Source organism: Narcine bancroftii, chromosome 9 (genome assembly GCF_036971445.1).
Source record: "Narcine bancroftii isolate sNarBan1 chromosome 9, sNarBan1.hap1, whole genome shotgun sequence".
Lineage (NCBI taxonomy): Eukaryota > Metazoa > Chordata > Chondrichthyes > Torpediniformes > Narcinidae > Narcine > Narcine bancroftii.
In genome coordinates, this window is record NC_091477.1 from 80,922,089 (window position 1) to 80,940,096 (window position 18,008).

General features: G+C 41.7%; 1 protein-coding gene across 9 annotated transcripts in view; it reads left to right on the top strand.

Moving 5' to 3' along the window:
- Positions 1–18,008, top strand: part of ppp2r3a (protein phosphatase 2, regulatory subunit B'', alpha) — a 315,951-nt gene that overhangs the window by 284,330 nt on the left and 13,613 nt on the right. For all 9 annotated transcript variants that reach the window (XR_011344060.1, XM_069896596.1, XM_069896592.1 and 6 more), the window contains 5 exons: positions 490–538; positions 3,843–3,932; positions 7,167–7,342; positions 15,835–15,953; positions 17,818–17,924. Coding sequence is in view for 8 of the 9 variants with exons in the window: in XM_069896596.1 (XP_069752697.1) it covers positions 490–538; positions 3,843–3,932; positions 7,167–7,342; positions 15,835–15,953; positions 17,818–17,924 (541 nt within the window). In the remaining variant the exon portion in view is untranslated. The remainder of the gene's footprint in view (positions 1–489; positions 539–3,842; positions 3,933–7,166; positions 7,343–15,834; positions 15,954–17,817; positions 17,925–18,008) is intronic.

An 18,008-nucleotide genomic window follows, 5' to 3' on the forward strand; every position in this document is an offset into this window, starting at 1 on the left:
TCCTGTTTGGTTTTAAAAAAAATAACAAGGCCAATGCTTAAAATGTTTGCACAAAGGTTTAGTAGAGGTTTTTAGTGAAAGTAAGTTCAAAATGTCAGCCTTAATGCTGTGTCATTAAGATTAATTGTGAGGATTTATTTGAGGGAGCCCATGCTGTCAAAATTAATTAGAGTCAGGAGCATTATCACTGATTTCTTGATTTAATGTTGCTTGCTAAATTTAAAATGCATTAAAACTAGAAAAGGGCAAAGTCTCCTTTGTCCTATCATCTTGCACACAGCCAAGATGTGTAATGCAGATGTGAATTGCAGTTGCTGTCTCTCGAGTTCCAAAATAGACCAGCTGTTGGGTTTCCTGCCTTAGCAGAAGCTGTGATGGTGAGATGTTTTTCAGCACCTCATGCGTTGATCAAGGCCTCAGAATTTAATGCCCATCGTTATTGGCAATATCATTCAAAATAAGAAAGTTGTTGTTTTTATTTCTCCATAGCCATCTCCAATAGAATTATTGAAAGGATATTCTCTGGCGCAGTCACAAGGTAAGTTTTATTTTTTTAATTTTTATATAATTACAAGCTATTTTAATTTAGTTAGTTCAAAATTGAGAATATTACTGTGGTAGAGCTGCACTGTGTCATTTGAGCAAGCTAATGATAAAGTTTTGGGAATGAAGCAGAGGAGGCTGAAAGGTGAAATCTCTGCCCTCCACTCACTCCACAAGACTCCACTTTGCCCTCCACTCTCTCCGCAACAATTCCAACCTCCCCATCAAACCCGTAGATAAGGGTGGTGCTGTTGTGGTCTGGCATACTGACCTCTACCTTGCTGAGGCCAGACGACAGTTCTCATACACCTCCTCCTATTGACCCCTCCCACAGGACCCCACCATGGCACATTAAGGCACAGTCTCCAACCTCATCACCTCTGGTCACCTCTTTTCCATGGCCTCCAACCTCATTGTCTCCCATCCCTGCACTACTCATTTCTACCTTTTACCCAAGATACATAAACCCAACCACCTGGGTAGACCCATTGTTTCTGCTTGTTCTTGCTCCACTGAACTAGTTTAGTTTTACCTTGACTCTATCTTTTCTCTCCTGGTCAAATCCCTCCCCACCTACATCCGCAATACCTCACTCTTCAGTGACTTCAAATTCCCCAAACTGGACCACCTCATCTTCACAATGGATGTCCAATCCCTTTATGCCTCCATCTGCCATACAGAAGATCTTAAAGCACTTTGCTTCTTTCTGGACCAGAGACCCGACCAGTTATCCTCTAACATCGTCGTCCTCTGCCAGAACTTGTCCTCACTCTAAACAATTTCTCCTTTAACTCAACTCACTTCCTCCAAATCAAAGGAGTAGCCACGGGTACCTGCATTTGTCCCAGCTACGCCTGTCTGTTTGTGAGCTTTGTGGACCAATCCATGCTGCAAGCCTACACAGGTACACAGGCAAGGCCCCTCAACTTTTCCTCAGTTATATTGATGACTACATTGGGAGTGCCTCATGCACCCGCAATGAACTTGTCAACTTCATTCACTTCACAGCTAACTTCCACCCTGATCTCAAACTGACCTGGTCCATCTCCGACAACACTCTCCCCTTCCTGGATCTCTCTTTCTCCATCTTGAGAGACAAGCTTTTCACCAACATATATTACAAACCCACCAACCCCCATAACTACCTCGACTTCAGTTCCTCACATCCTGTCCCCTGCAAGGATTCTATTCCTTTCTCTCAATTTCTCCATCTCCGCTGCATCTGTTCCCAAGATGAGGTCTTCCAGTCCAGATCTTCCCAAATATCAGCTTCTTCCAATGTGGCTTTCCCTCCACACCCATCAACTCAGTCCTGCAGCCCCAAGACCCCAGATGCAACAAACATAGGATTCCCCTTGTCCTCACCTACCACCCAACCAGCCTCTACATGCAACATATGATCCTCTGGAATTCTGACACAACAGGATTCCACTACTAGACACATCTTCCCCTCTCCTCCCCTCTCTGCCTTCCATAGGGACCGCGCTCTCCGTGACTTCCTCATGCACTCGTCCCTCCCCACCAATCGCCCTCCCCACAAAAGATGCCACACTTGCCTCCACACTTCCTCCATCGCCATAGTCTGGGGCCCCAAACAGGCCTTTCAAGTGAAGCAACACTTCACTTGTATATCCACAGGACTGATTTATGCATCCGTTGCTCCCTTTGTGATTTTCTCTATATCAGAGTGACAAGGCACAGACTGGGAGATCGCTTCGCTGAGTATCTTCACTTTGTCCACAACAGTGACAGAGACCTCCCAGTGGCCAACCATTTCATTTCTACATCAAACTCCCCTACTCACATGCCTGTCCATGGCCTCATGTACTATCCCACCAAGACCACCCGTAAATTGCACATTTCCTTTTCTGTCGAGGTACTCTCCAGCCAGATGGCATGAATATCAACTTTTCTGGTTTCTGCTAACCTGCACTCCTTTCCCCATCCCTTCCCTTCCTCCTGTCAGCTCTCCACCCTCTTTCCTCTCTTCACTAAGCCATTCCTCCTCCCCTTGCTTGCTGCTGTGCCCTCCCTCCCTTCTCCTCCTATTACCTCCTGTCTTTGCGGCCACACTTCCCCCCCCCCCCTTACCCTTTTATTCAGACGCCTGCTGACATTTTTCCATACCTTGATGAAGGGCTCAAGCCCGAAACATTGGTTATGTATTTTATCTTATATTTTACCTGCTGAGTTTCTCCAGCTTTGTGTTTCTACTTCAACCATAGTGTCTGCAGACTTCAGTGTTTTACCTCTCGAGGCCAAAAGATGTCCTGTTAGAGGAATGCAAAATTATGACAGGGATAGACAGAATTGATACTAAGAAACTTATCTCCATGCAGTGGTGTCAAAAACTGTTGGGCATAGATTTAAGTTGAGGAGTAAAAATTAGGAGGAGATCTGAGGAAGATCTTTTCCATACAGAACAGGTTGCAATTTGGAACACACACCACCTGGGAAGATGGTAGAGGCAGGTAATGTTACAACATTCAAGAAACATCTGATCCTTCAACTACCAAGGCATGGGCTGCAGACCAAGAACTAGTAAATAAGGTTAATGTGGATGGGTTCTGGATGGTCAGCATGGATACGGTGGATAGCAGGGTCTATTTCCACACTCTTCAACTCTGCAACATGAAACAATGTAACCATTGAAAAGCAGAAGTTAATCATTTTGTTTTAAAACAGTCATTAAGTAATTTAAAGTAAGAAATGATAAAATATTTTTATATGGATTTTTTAAGTTGCAGAGGGAATGTTTCTCTGATTTTCCAAGGACATGGGAGAAGCAGTTATTACATAGGATCTAATGGCTGCTTTATGACAAAATACAAAGGAGGAAAAACCCAACACCCAACCCCAACCAACCAATTTTCCCTTGCAACCGCTGCAACCGTGTCTGCCTGTCCCGCATCGGGCTTGTCAGCCACAAATGAGCCTGCAGCTGACGTGGACATTATCCCTCCATTAATCTTTGTCCGCAAAGCCAAGCCATAGAAAAGAGTGGCTGCTTTATAGAGCTGCCACCAGCCCTAAATACAGTGGTATCAAATCGAGCTTCTGTAGCTTCCTAAAAATAATAATGGAAAAACTGAAAACAAGCAAAGATTGATAATTTATTTGCAGGTGAGCATGCTCCCATAAAGTGGTGGTCAAATTTTTCTGCCCTGGACATTAAAATTGCGTTAGTAATGTTAGTGTGTTTTATTTTTTGACCTTTTGCATTTGTCTTTTGAAAAATATGTGGGAATTAATTTCAGCTTTGATTTGGGAAATATGACACCACTGTCTTCAATTTTCAGGGGAAATTGTGTACAGAGAGAAGGTCGAATGAGCTATGCAGATTTTGTATGGTTTCTGCTTTCAGAAGAAGATAAGAAGAATCCCACAAGGTAATCTTTCTAACAAGGTTGTGAATAGGAGTTACCTACATTTTGTGTCTTTACATTTTTGATTTTATTAGTCGTCCATGAAATGTGGACATTCTTGCACATCCTTCTTTGTCCTTGAGTAGGTGGCAGTAAACTGTCCCTTTTCTGCACCATCATCTGCAGGGTACATAAAAGTGATATAAACAAGTCAAATGAGTCAGCAAATGCATGCCAGATTCAATACAAGTGAATCACTTAGTAGGAAAAAGTATAGGCATTGCATTATTTGATGGTGATGGGTTGGGAAATGTCTGTGATGAAAGGATGTCTTTGTAGACTAATCATTGAAAACATGCAGATGCAACCAGCAGTTTAAAGGGAAAATAGGTTGTTGACTTTCACTGCAAGAAGTCTTGAGTACAGGGCATGGATGAAATGATATTTGAAGTATTATGTGAAGATTTGGTCTCCTACCTAAGAATAGAAATACTTGTCATAGAGAGACTGCAATGAGGATTCACAGTGCTGACTCCTGGAACAGAGGAACTGTTGTATGAGAACAGACTTGTATTCAGAAGAGTTCAGCAGAGGAGATCTCATTTTGGAAGGGCTGGATGCTGGGAAGACCTTTCCCTGGTTGGATGGTCTAGATTAGATCCAAGGATAACAACATCAAGACATAAGGTAAAGCAGAGGCAGCTCCCATGTTGCAGCAGTTTAGGTCATGAAAATTCTCCTTCAGAAAATTTGCAAATCACTACCTACAACAGTAGTTCTCAACCTTTTGCTTTCCACTCACAAACCTCTATAAGTATTCCTTATGCCATAGGTGCTCTGTGATTAAGGGATTGCTTAAGGTGGTATGTGGGTGGAAAGAAAAGTTTGACTCGATATGTTCACGGTTTCATAACTCCAAAGGAAATGTGCCAATGACAATTTTTCTCAAGCAAAATATTTCAGTAACATTTGGGTCTAGGGCAGTGATTCTCAACCTTCCCTTCCCACTCACATACCACCTTAACCAATCCCTTACTAATCACAGAGCACCGATGGCATAAGGATTACTGAAAGTGGTATGTGAGTGGAAAGAAAAAGGTTGAGAACCACTAACCTAAAAGGACAATATGTCTAATGAAATTCACGTGGGGGGTGGGGGGAAACGAGTATATAAACAAAAAAAAATTTTGAGTCACTTTTTTTATTCACGCTCATTAGGGTTACGGGAAATTGCGATATTGACAATTTCCGCGAAGCTTAATCTCCCATAATCATTTCTAATTAGAAATGAGGTCAGAAGATATTTCTTCATTGAGAGGATAATGAGTCTGTGGGATTCTCTAAATCCAAGGCCATAATTTATTATACTGAAGAAAGAAATAATATTGGGTCACATATAGTCTAGAGGTATGTGGAGAAAGCAAGAATATGACATTTAGAAAGGTGATCAAGCATGATTAAGGAAATGATTAAGGTGATCAAGGAAATTTAAGAGTCATGTGCAACTCAAATATTTTACACAGAGTGTGTTGGATTCCTGAAACGAGCTACCAGGATTAGTAGTGGAAGTAGATACAATACAGGTCGAGTACCCATATCCAAAGTTCCGAAAACAAGTTTTTTTAGTGCTGACATGATGTTGCAAGTGGGAAAAAAAATTCAACACCTGACTTGCCCATGTGGGGCTCTGACGTTCTGTTGGTGCCAGTTTGATTACAAAGATAGTTTAAAAAAACCAAAATCTTCTGGTCTGGAAGATGCCAAATGGAGCTGGGTCCAAGTCTTCAGCGACGGCGACTCCATTCTCACATTTGGTGACAATAGAAGAAGTTGCCTCGGACTCCTGGACAGGAGTGGGGAACTCAGGCTCGCTGGCAGAAGTGGGGACCATAATTGGTAAACAGCGGCAGGAGTGGGGAGGTGTCGGGGACCAGTGGCAGAGAACAAGTTATTTTGATACATATTAAACATTATTCCATGTGAATTTTCATTTTATTGTTTAACCACCGATTGTCCTGATTTTGCATTTTTTTGGCTTTGTCCAAAAACTAAAACTCAAAAACCAAACAATGTTTGGTCCCAAGTGTTTCAGATACGGGGTTCTTTGGCTTGGCTTCGCGGACGAAGATTTATGGAGGGGGTAAAAAGTCCACGTCAGCTGCAGGCTCGTTTGTGGCTGACAAGTCTGATGCGGGACAGGCAGACACGATTGCAGCGGTTGCAAGGGAAAATTGGTTGGTTGGGGTTGGGTGTTGGGTTTTTCCTCCTTTGCCTTTTGTCAGTGAGGTGGGCTCTGCGGTCTTCTTCAAAGGAGGTTGCTGCCCGCCAAACTGTGAGGCGCCAAGATGCACGGTTTGAGGCGTTATCAGCCCACTGGCGGTGGTCAATGTGGCAGGCACCAAGAGATTTCTTTAGGCAGTCCTTGTACCTTTTCTTTGGTGCACCTCTGTCACGGTGGCCAGTGGAGAGCTCGCCATATAACACGATCTTGGGAAGGCGATGGTCCTCCATTCTGGAGACGTGACCCATCCAGCGCAGCTGGATCTTCAGCAGCGTGGACTCGATGCTGTCGACCTCTGCCATCTCGAGTACTTCGACGTTAGGGGTGTAAGCGCTCCAATGGATGTTGAGGATGGAGCGGAGACAACGCTGGTGGAAGCGTTCTAGGAGCCGTAGGTGGTGCCGGTAGAGGACCCATGATTCGGAGCCGAACAGGAGTGTGGGTATGACAACGGCTCTGTATACGCTTATCTTTGTGAGGTTTTTCAGTTGGTTGTTTTTCCAGACTCTTTTGTGTAGTCTTCCAAAGGCGCTATTTGCCTTGGCGAGTCTGTTGTCTATCTCATTGTCGACCCTTGCATCTGATGAAATGGTGCGGGGTACTGTACCTGTAATAACATTTCTGGGACCTTTAGATAGACAAATGAATAAGAAGGAGATGGAGAAATATCTATCAGATACAAGTAGCAGTTTGATTTGGACAACGTGTTTTGCACAGACATGTGAGCCAAAGGGCCTGTTACTGTTCTGTTCTATTTAAGCTTTCCTAAAGATTAAACCACAGCTTAATATCTCGTCCAAAAAGTTACATACTGACATTGTTGTATTCTCTTAGTATTGCACTGAAATATCAGTCTAAACCTTTTGTGTTCAAGTCTGACTGCAACCTGAACCCATATATTTCTGACTCTTGAGGTAAGTGAACGACAACTTTACACAATTATGAAGCAGTAAGGACTTGTTTCCATTTAATTTTAGCATGGAATACTGGTTTCGGGCCATGGATATTGATGGGGATGGAGTGCTCTCCATGTATGAACTAGAATACTTCTATGAAGAACAATGTGAACGGATGGAGGGAATGGGTATTGAGCCATTGCCATTCCATGATCTCCTCTGTCAGATGCTGGATCTGGTGAAGCCAAAATGTGAGGGTATGTAAATACAAATACATCGCTAGAGTTTGTCTTTGATCCTATTCTTTCATCAGGGGACAACACCCTTAAGGGAATGCACTTCAGAAAATGAAAAGTCAAATGTCATGGTGTGAAAAGAGTTTTGCATTAGTGTTTTTTCTCCTTTGAACGCTGGTCTGAAGAACAGGCATTAACTAATTAGAGAATGCTACGAATGATTAGCCCTCTTTATGCTTTTTTAAAATACATAATTGTTGTATTACACGTATGTCTCCTTTATTTTGGCAAAAAAACTATTAATTTACATCAAATGTGTGTGAATGGGAAATATGGGTAGTCTAAAGTAATGAAGTTAAAAGTTACAAGTCCTTACTGCAGAATAAAACAGTCGGATTTGAGGGATTCTAATTGTCCTGTTTTCAATTCTTGTCAGTTAGTTCTACAATTGATCAGAATGTCTGTCTGTCCATAGACCTCCAGGAACCTGCATTACTCTTTCAGAGAGTAATTGAAAGCATTCTGCTCCTTGGTTGTTTTTAAACCAGTTTTTCAACAATGTTATGTTTGTACTGTGTTTGAAAGTGGCCTGTGAGCCAGACTCTGGTGCTGGTCTATGCTACCTGTAATAACCTGAGAGAAATTAGAAGCTTCAAAGTACAGGGTTCTGCTTCATTACACACAAATACTCCATGCTTATATCAAGCACATGACGAGGTCATCACATTACATACCCACGTTACCTTCTTTAATTTTTACACGCAAAATATCAGACTGTTTTCCTTCGTAAAAGTTTTAATACATAATTATAATATAAACAGTAATTATAGGTTGAGTCTGTCAGACAATTGGGCCTCCTTAACTATGTATTGCCATTTCTTTTTGAACCAAAACAAATTGATTCATCACACAGTTGACTCCTGCCTGCTCACCTCTATACACTTTTGGAACACATTTGTCATTGTGTACATCTCTGAAGTGCTTTGATGTTCAATTTACTTCATGACTATAAGTCTTCACAAATTGCCATTTATTATTGCAGACTGTACTTTCTCCTCAACACTTTTCTCCTGAAGGAAGTACAGTAAAATCCTCCCTATCTGACACTTAGGGGGATTGAGGAGAGGCAAATTTTCAGTTGACCAAGAGACACTCTTGCCTTGCCTAACTAATACACCTGCATTAAGAAAACACAGTTTAAATGATAAAAGAGAGTGCAAAATGTAAAGTAATTTGAAAATAAAATCAGTATTGTCCTTAATTATGTAAAGTTCATTTAAATCAGGTCATTCCCGTAACTTACAAAATTTAAATTTGAACCCCAATCACTGGCTCTCCCTCTCCACCTCTGATCTTCAATGATCACTGGATTGTAGACATCTGGCTTTCCTGAAGTCAACAATAAGCTACTTGGTTTTGGTACATTGAGTGCAAGGTTGTTGTTGTTGATGCACCATTCAGCCAAGTTTTCAATCTCTCTCCTGTATTCTGACTCATCCCCTTCCTTTTTACAACCCACTACCGTGGGATCATTGGTAAATTTGTAGATGGTGTTATTGTCGTAACAAGCCACTCGGTCATAGGTGTAAAGTGAGTAGAGCAGGGAGCTAGGGACACAGCCCTGTGGTGCTGCAGTACTGATGGAGATGGTGGAGGAGAAGTTCTTATCAATCTTCACTGATTGTAGTCTGGAGGTGAGGAAATCTATGATCTAATTACACGTGTTGAATTCCAGGTCTTGGAGTTTGCTGATCGTTTTTGAGGGGGTGATGGTATTAAATGCCAAACTGTAGTCAATAAAGAACATCCTGATATATGCATCTTTGCTGTCCAAGTGTTCCAGGTCTTTGTGTAGAGTCAGTGAGATGGCATCTGCTGTAGACCTGTTACTACGATAGGTGAATTAGAATGTCACTGCTCAGACAGGAGCTGATACACCTCATCACCAGCCTTTCAAAACATTTCATCACTGTTGATGTAAGTACTACTGGTCAATAGTCATTAAGGCAGGTTGCTGCACTCTTCTTGACACCTGTCCAAGGTATGATTGACACCTGTCTCTGTAACAGGCATCAATTGCTGGGACTCAAAACCCCTCTCAGTAATTGGATCCTGGACTTCCTAACAGAAAGGCCACAGTGTGTCTGGGTTGGTAGCAGGATATTGAGCACCGTCACACTGAGCACTGTGCACCTCAAGGCTGTGTGCTCAGCCCACTCCTGTTCATGCTACTGACCCACAACTGCAATGTCAGATCCAGCTCCAACCCTGTCATCAAGTTTGCAGATGACACAACAGTAGTCGGCCTCATCAAGAACATTACAGAGAAGAGGTGGAAAATCTCGTGAGAGTAACAACCTGAGTCTCAACATGGCTAAGATAAAGAAGATGATCGTGGACTCAGGAGAACCAGGAACGACTATCCTCCATTACACATCAGCGACTCGGTAGTAGAGAGAGAGATCACCGAGTTCCTTGGAGTTCGCTTAACTAGTGGTACTGGTCACTGAACATCTCACTTGTCAGGAAGGTGCAACAGTGACTGCACTTCCTCAGAAGAATTAAACAGGTAAGGCTATGACAATGGGAGTACTTGTAAATGAACTGCAAAAAGTTGGTTTGCAGATACAGCAGGTACCTGCAACCCTTAAAATATATTTTGGCATATAACTCAAGTCGTGAAACCCAAAGAAACTCTCAAAAAATGGGGGTCGACTTATATGCCAGACTTCCTGTTGAGACTTTAAGTTCAGCTCAAGATCCAATCTGCACCGATTCGGCATGTAAGTCGACCCTTGAAAAGCCACAGAAAAACCCAACTGCAACAGATTTTCATTGAAAACCTCAACACATATAGAACCCTTCAAAATCACTATCGTCTGAAGGCAGCAACACATATAGAACCCTTCAAAATCACTCTCGCTATCATTGTCTGAGATAAAGATGGCAGCAAGCACATCCGTAATCTCACTGTTTAAACAGTCATCATATGGCTCCTAGTTTATATCTGATGAGGCGGTTTCAACTTCATCATCAGTGTCCCATAACAGATCATCTTCTGTTCCATCAATTGCGCTGGAGATACTGCACTTTTTGAACGATTTTATCACAGTCTCTACTTTAACTTTGTTCCAAAAAGTTACACAGCATATCAAGTGATGCAGCAAGCATTGCCCCGCCTTTTGTAAACGACTTTTCTGCACTCGACATTCATGTATTCCATTTCTCGTGCACATGGTCTTTGAATGGCTTGTTCAAGCAGACATCGAGAGGTTGCAATATCGATATCAAACCACCCAGGATAACCGCCACATTAGTATTATGTAATGCTAATCTACTTTTAGTCTTCTCAGTTAAATACCAGACCAGCAAACTCCATTCTTTGTATAAACCGCCTGTTCCACATATTTTCTATCCATAGTTTTACATCATTTTCATCCATTCATTCTTTTTCATGAAAATTTACAAAAATGCTTGCAGGGAATTTTGTTTTGGGTTTAATTTTGTGTTTGAAGATTACCATAGTACTATTGGCCATGCACAATAACTTCACCATAACCTGGTCCTTTCATGGCTTGTACTTTTGGCTTTTTGGTATTTTTCTTAAAGTCATTTCTTTCTTCCTCCAATCTCTTACCTACCTCTCGTATACGTCAAATTTTCTTGCAGCACCACAGTTGGTTTTCTTGGCCATTTCTATTACTTTCAACTGAAAACTTGCTTCATACTTTTGTCGTGACTTGTGTTGTGTCGATGGACCCTCCATGATAGCAGTCGCCTCTAACCAGTGCCCAGCAGATCAATCCACGCAATCTTTGGTGTCAACGGCCCATCTCGGGCATCATGATCTTTGGGAGTCAACTTGTACGCTGGTCAACGGGCCAACTCAGGCATCCAGAAAATTGGGGTCGACATACACCAGATATACCATAAAACCCTTAAAATAAGGCTGAAAATAGGGGTCGACATATACGCTGAAATATATGGCAATCAAGAAGGTGGGTGGGATGTTCTTCATTGCTGGAAAGATTGAATATAAGAACAGGGAGGTTCTGTATACAGTTGTTCTGGGCACTGGTGAGGCTGCAGCTGGAGTACTGCAAGCAGTTCTGGTCTCTTTTCTTGAGAAAGGATATACTGGCCTCAGAAGTGGTGCAGAGTAGGTTCACCAGGTTGATTCTGGAAATGAGGGGGCTAGCTTATGAGTTGACTGAGATCATACTCATTGGAATATAGAAGCATGAAGGATGATCTTATAAAACATGAAGTTGTGAAAGTAATAGATAAAGATAGAAACAAAAATGCTGGAGGAACTCAGGAGGTCTCGCAACGTCCATAGGAGGTAAAGATCTATAACCAACATTTCAGGCCTGAGCCCTTCTTCAAGGTCTGAAAGGTGCTCAAATAAAAGGCAGTGGGAGAAAGGAGGAAAGGACAGGGGAAGGAGCACAGGGCAACAGACAAAAGGCACTTATTGGAGATAGAGAGGAAGATAGAAGAGGAAAGATGAGAATTGATTGCTGTATGAATGCAGAACTGAAGGAAAGGAGACAGAAAGAAAGGAAAAGAGACCAATCTTGAGGAAAGGAGAAAAGGGCTGGGGAGGAGGGGCGGGGAATTGGTGGGCTAACAGGAAAAGTGAATGTGAATGCCATCTGGTTGGACTGTGCCCAGACAGTATTGTTCAATGTTCCTCCATTTTGTGGATGACCTCATCTGGCAGTGCATGAACCCATTGACCAAATGTCAGCATGAAAATGGGGTGGGGAATGACATGGGAGATCCTTGCTAATGTGGCGGACAGAGCTAAGGTTCTGAATGAAACTGTCTCCTAGTCTGAGTCCAGTCTCTCTGAAGTCGAGGGGACCTCAACAGGAGCTCCAGATGACCCCTGAAGATTCACCAGTGAAGTCTTGCTACATCATTGGCAGTGTCACGTGAAGGTTTTCCTGGATTTATTGACAATAATTTTAAGCCTGCAGAATCTTGTTCCTCGTGTGATGGAAGATGGTTAGTCATTCTGTGTGGCTATTTTCTGTCAAAGTATGACCCACATAGCAGCCTCTCTTCACTCACATATAATGAGGCTCATGGATTTGACAAATATAACAATGAAAAATGCGGCCATCCACAAGGGTATATAAGGATCTTGATAAACAAGAGAAACTGCAGATACTGGGAGCCATACAATGCTGGTGGTTAGACAGCACCCATGGAAGGCGATGGACAGTTGATGTTTTGGGCTGAAGTGTCAATTATCTTTTTGCCTTCATAAACGCTGCCTGACTTGCTGAGTTCCTCCACCATTCAGTGTGCGTCTCCAAGGATCTTGAGAAGTTGGTTAGGGAAACTCTTCGATCATCAGTTACTTGGTTAAGACTGTTTATAATAGTCGCAATCTAAAGATTCCGTTGCAACCACAATTGTTTTTTTTTTGTTGCTTCACTTGATTTTCAAAAGGATTCCAATCATTTATAATTTGCCTGGTTCTCCTTGGATTGATTTTTTTTTAATTTCAATAATGTGACACTGGTTTGGATTTTCCCCTTATAGTCAATACAAGAGTCCTTAAAAGATTTTTTAAAATATCAAAAATATAAAATTCACATTATCTGATATTGAATAAACTTTCCCTTTTCATCATCTTGGCCAATCCTTGCCTAATTGGTAATGCCAGTCTCTCTTGTGTCGTCAGCCACAACTATTAGCTGATGTTACAGATGGGACTAGGTGCTTCTCATGAGTATTTCCATCAAAGGTGGATGGGTAAAATTTCTAGCATTGGACAATTTGTTGCTATATGAATATTCATGTGAATATCCTGGTCATTTTTTTTTTTACACACTTACGTCTGCATAATTTTTTCAATACCACAATATTGTCCCTGATTGTTTTTATTGTTCTTTGATTCCTCATCACTCTTGCAACTTTTTTTAATTTTATACACACGCGAAAAGAAATCAATGAAAGTATATACGAATGTATACAAATATACAAAAAATTTATATCCTTAAAATGCACATTAAGCCTAGAAATAATCCCTCTGTACCTTAACTCTTGCAACTCTTTGCTGTTTCTAATGGATATGGATTGAAAAATCTTTCAATTTATGTCATTCTTCTGTGTAAAGGCATCATTTCGGCTTTCTTTGGATCGATGGGTGAGTAAGCATGACAAAGGTCTCAATGTTAAACACCAGTAGAATATCCTTCCTGTATACTCTCATACAACCAGTATTCAGTACCTTTACATTTTCAATAAGGACTCCCAAGTGGAGGATCAACTTTAACTATCAAAGAAATGTCTTAATTTCCTTGCATCTTCTGAAGGCCCCATATGCTGGATTATAAAAGTGTAAGTATCTATGTTAAGCCTTTGTTTTGTCCTGTTTCCCAGTTAAATTGTGACACTGCAAGATCAGCATATCTCTCTGTCATATAGTACTATGGTCTGTCCATTTTTTCTCTAAATTACTATTGTCTGCTCACATTTGCTCACTATTTACCCAGAGAAATTATGCCTGTTTTTTTCCTCTCCCCAGTCCTGGACCCTGCAATAAATGTCTTAAATTAGCAATGCTTAGTGTTTCAAAGAGTCATTTGTTGTGACTACCCTTGTTGATGGTTGATGTGAATTTGGAGATGATCAGTGAGCCAATCTTGTAGATTGAAAATTCCATTTATTGTCATGTACAGGTGTTCCCCGACAGGCATCCATGTTCCATTCTGGATGACCTGTTATTTCTCAGAATGGGCATATGTCAGAATTGCATACTTACCTTGTTAGTCGGCGTTGTGGGGTCCGCAGGCTAGGTGCAGCCATCTTGGTTCCTGTGAGCATGCACGAGTCATCGGTAGGCACATGCGCAGTGGGTTCACAGATTGGAGTTCGTTTGGCGCATGCATGAGAGTTAAGCAAAGGGCTCAGGCCCAAAATGTCGACTGTCTTTTACTTCCTGAGGATGCTGCATGGCCTGCTGTTTCTTCAGCACTTTTATGCACAAGACCCTAGTATCTGTAGGTTTTTGTTTACCACCATCATTTATTTTCATTTCTTTCCCCCATGAAGACATGTGTGGAGATGTCACTAGTCCAGCAGCACTGTGAAGATGAGAAAGAGAAGCAGAGGACAGTCCCTCCAAAGAGATTGTGTGTCCAAGGATCCCTCCGCTTCCTTCGATGTTCCCACCTCTCGCTCGCCCTTAAGCTCATTAGTCATGCAGCCTCCTGTCAGTTCCAGCAGTGAACTTGAGCTCCAGGCATCCATCATTTCCCTCAGCCCCAAATTCCAATCCCTGTGGAAATTAGGAGCTTGTCAATACCGGATGCCCTTCAGGAACTCTGCTCACCATCACCACTCCATGAATCTGGTCCCAGTACTGCATGATGTGAGTCCTTTGGCTGCAGAGTGTTGTGTTGGTGAGCTGCTGTGATCTCTTCCCTGTTGACTCACCTCCCAAGCTCCTCCTCCTTAGCGGGTGGGGGAAATTTTCTCCTGCTCTGTACCCCACACCAATTACTGCTCCCCTGGAGTCCATAACCTGTCCATGGGAGCTACCATCTTTGGCTGGACCTTTGTGGGACTTTGGTGCAAAAAGAATACCACCAACCCCATTCTCCAGGCAGTTGAAACCTATACGTAGCTGTGGGCCATGAGACCTGGGCAGTAGAACCCTGCAGAGAGGCACTGAAAAACCCCACTCCACTCAGGTCCATGCCAGTGTTAATTCTGTTGTTACCCAAGCTGTAACTGATTTGTAAAGATAATGCTATCTATCACAATCTCTGGGAGATACCAGGGGTTTAAAACATGGGTATAAACTTCAATGCAGATTAACTAATATATGTGCTTACACTACACATATGAAGGCATTGTTATATATTCACAACACTCTCATTTACCTATTTACATACAAATAAACCAGTGTTGAGCAGGAAAAGTGTGTACTGAGTTCACTTTTTCATGTTACTGCACAAATTTGCCTTGGGACTTACAATTTGGGCACCTCTTAAGATAATCAATATCCTAAGGATGTTCAGGCCTTTAAAGAGAGATGGAGAGAAAGTGGACTGCCACATGTTTATACCCTGCATGTGGGTAGCATTGACAGGGACATACTACCTTAGCTATCCCTCCTCAATGACATGGAGTGGACAGGCATCCAGTCTGTTTGCAATAGATCAACTCGTAATTGATTGTCTGTTTAGTTTCATGCTTTCAGGGCATTTTTATGTCAGATCACCTCCACAAAGTTTATTCATAACCATGGTGGATTTGAACTCTCAAGTGCTTGAGACGCTTCCATTGGCCCTGATCATGTAATATTTCTACCTGGGGGAAAAAAATTCTGACTGTCTACTCTACTTTCTGCCAAATCTTGCATACAGAAAAGGGATATTCCTCTGAACTTTCTACTCTCTCAACTAAATATGAACATGCAAAATGAGTCCTTCTGTCATACATAGATTTACTAACATTTTCCTGGATTATTTTTATTACTGTTATTACTCCAGGTAAAATAACCATGAGAGATCTAAAGAGATGCCGAATGGCTCATATTTTTTATGACACCTGTTTCAACTTGGAGAAGTATCTGGACCACGAGCAGAGAGATCCATTTGCTGTGCAAAAGGTAACCATAAATGGGGCAACCTAGTATGTAAAGTAACAATAATGGAGCAAAAATATATCAGAATGTTGATCATATGGCTCAGTATGTAAACAAATTCCATCAATCTGCTGACAGTCATTATCAAGACTCACCTATGAAGGATGAGTGCTGGCAGAAGTGGCTGAAGTCTTAGAACCATAAATTGATAGAAGAACCTGAAAGTGAGGAAGATGAAGGAGAAAGAGGATCCAAATATCATGGCAATGCTCGCTACAACCACACTGGTTCTGCACTTGATAGCATTTACAGCAGAGCCCTAATTTGGTACAGCGCTCTTGGTCCTCTTGCTTGAACACTTAGATAAGGCCTGTCTGTACATTTAAAAAGGTAACTGGTTAGGCTGTGAGCTGTGAGCTGAGATGCTGGAAATGTGCTTCAGATATTAGTTCTCCTGTGGCTAGGAGGAGAACAATTTGAGGAGAGGTTGCTTGAGAGGGCTGGTGTTGGACAGGTTTAGCAAGTGGTATGGCTACTCTCCATTTGGATTCAGGGCTCCATTTCTAGTGAACAAATCACCAGGATCGTGTGGTTTCTTTCATCACTTACTGTTGGGTCTGATGAAAGCTCCCATTCCCCCCCCCCCACCTCCCCCTGCCTTTTTGTTTGGCAGCACAGTTCTTCCCAGCCAAACATGGAGTGAAGGAGATAGCAGCTTCCATCATATTCAATAGGAGTGACCAAAGAATCTAGATCTGTTAATGAAAGCAGCAGCCACACTGCTAACCCCAACCCATCCAAAGCAAGTCCTCACAGGTAGTCTCTATGCACCTTGTGTCCTAGCTCTAAGTGATGTGGTCCATTTTGTTCTTTAAATTTGTTATTCTAAAACTCTTCTTTAATTTGGAAAAGGCATGGTTAGCCTACGGTTAGCACGATGCTATTACAGTGCCATTGACCTGGGATTAAAATCTAGCACTCTCTGTAAGGAGTTTGTACTTCTCCCCATGGGTTTCCTCCAGGTGCTCCAGTTTCCTCCCACCCTTCAAAACATGTGGGGTTTATGGATAATTTAGGGTATTTGAGATGCATGGGCTTGTGGGCCAGAAGGGCTTGTTACTGTGCTGCATGTCTAAATTTAATGAATACAGTTCAATCTTTGTAACTGTGGCATCGTCAACACTTGTCAGCAAAGGGGAAGTAAGGGGAGCAAAGGTAGAACATAATCAATCCCAACTTTAAAGCCACAGAGCAATGTTTCTCAACCTGATCCGCAGGTGGTGGCGCGGAGAAGATGCATATTACTGAAATGTAACCAATACGTAAAACAAGGCTGTAATTCTAACAATAAAAAACAAAATTCTCCTTAAATTTTTCCCACCAAAAAAAAACAAAAATCCCATCAGTGATTTGGGAAGGGCCTTGAGCATGCCAGCACCTCCCACACCACATTGGTAGTCTGCAGTAAGTAAAGGAATGCCTCAGGTGGTTTATGAGTAAAATAAGATGGAGAATGGCTGCTGTAGAATAATTCACCTTGAGCAATAGATGGAAATTGACAATGTTCGAGTGGTTATCATTCATTGATATTGATCAATTACAGAAAAAAAATTGGGTAACACCCTTATACAGCCTATAATTTTTTTTTTATCCTTAAATATCTAATTTTTTTATACCTTTACTTTATTGTTTATATGTAGCATTGCTTTTTCCAAAAGGAACATTTCCAAAATAATGGAAATGGTAAGCATTGGTTAATAGTTTATTCATTTAGGAAGATTGGCATACATTTGACATGTTGTAGACTATAAAGTGTATAGATTTAAAAAAAAAACTGGAGGATTAAATCTCTGGATGTTTGTTGACTGTTGCATTTGGTTTCTTTTAGGATATTGACAGTGATGGTCCAGAACCTTCTGACTGGGACAAGTATGCAGCTGAAGAATATGAAATTTTAGTTGCTGAGGAATCAGCCAATGAACAGTTACAGGAAGGGTAGGTGTCTGCAAAATAATGTTAGCTGTTCTATTAATGCCACACAACATGCTGGAGAAGAACATCTCAATTCATTGTATTTTC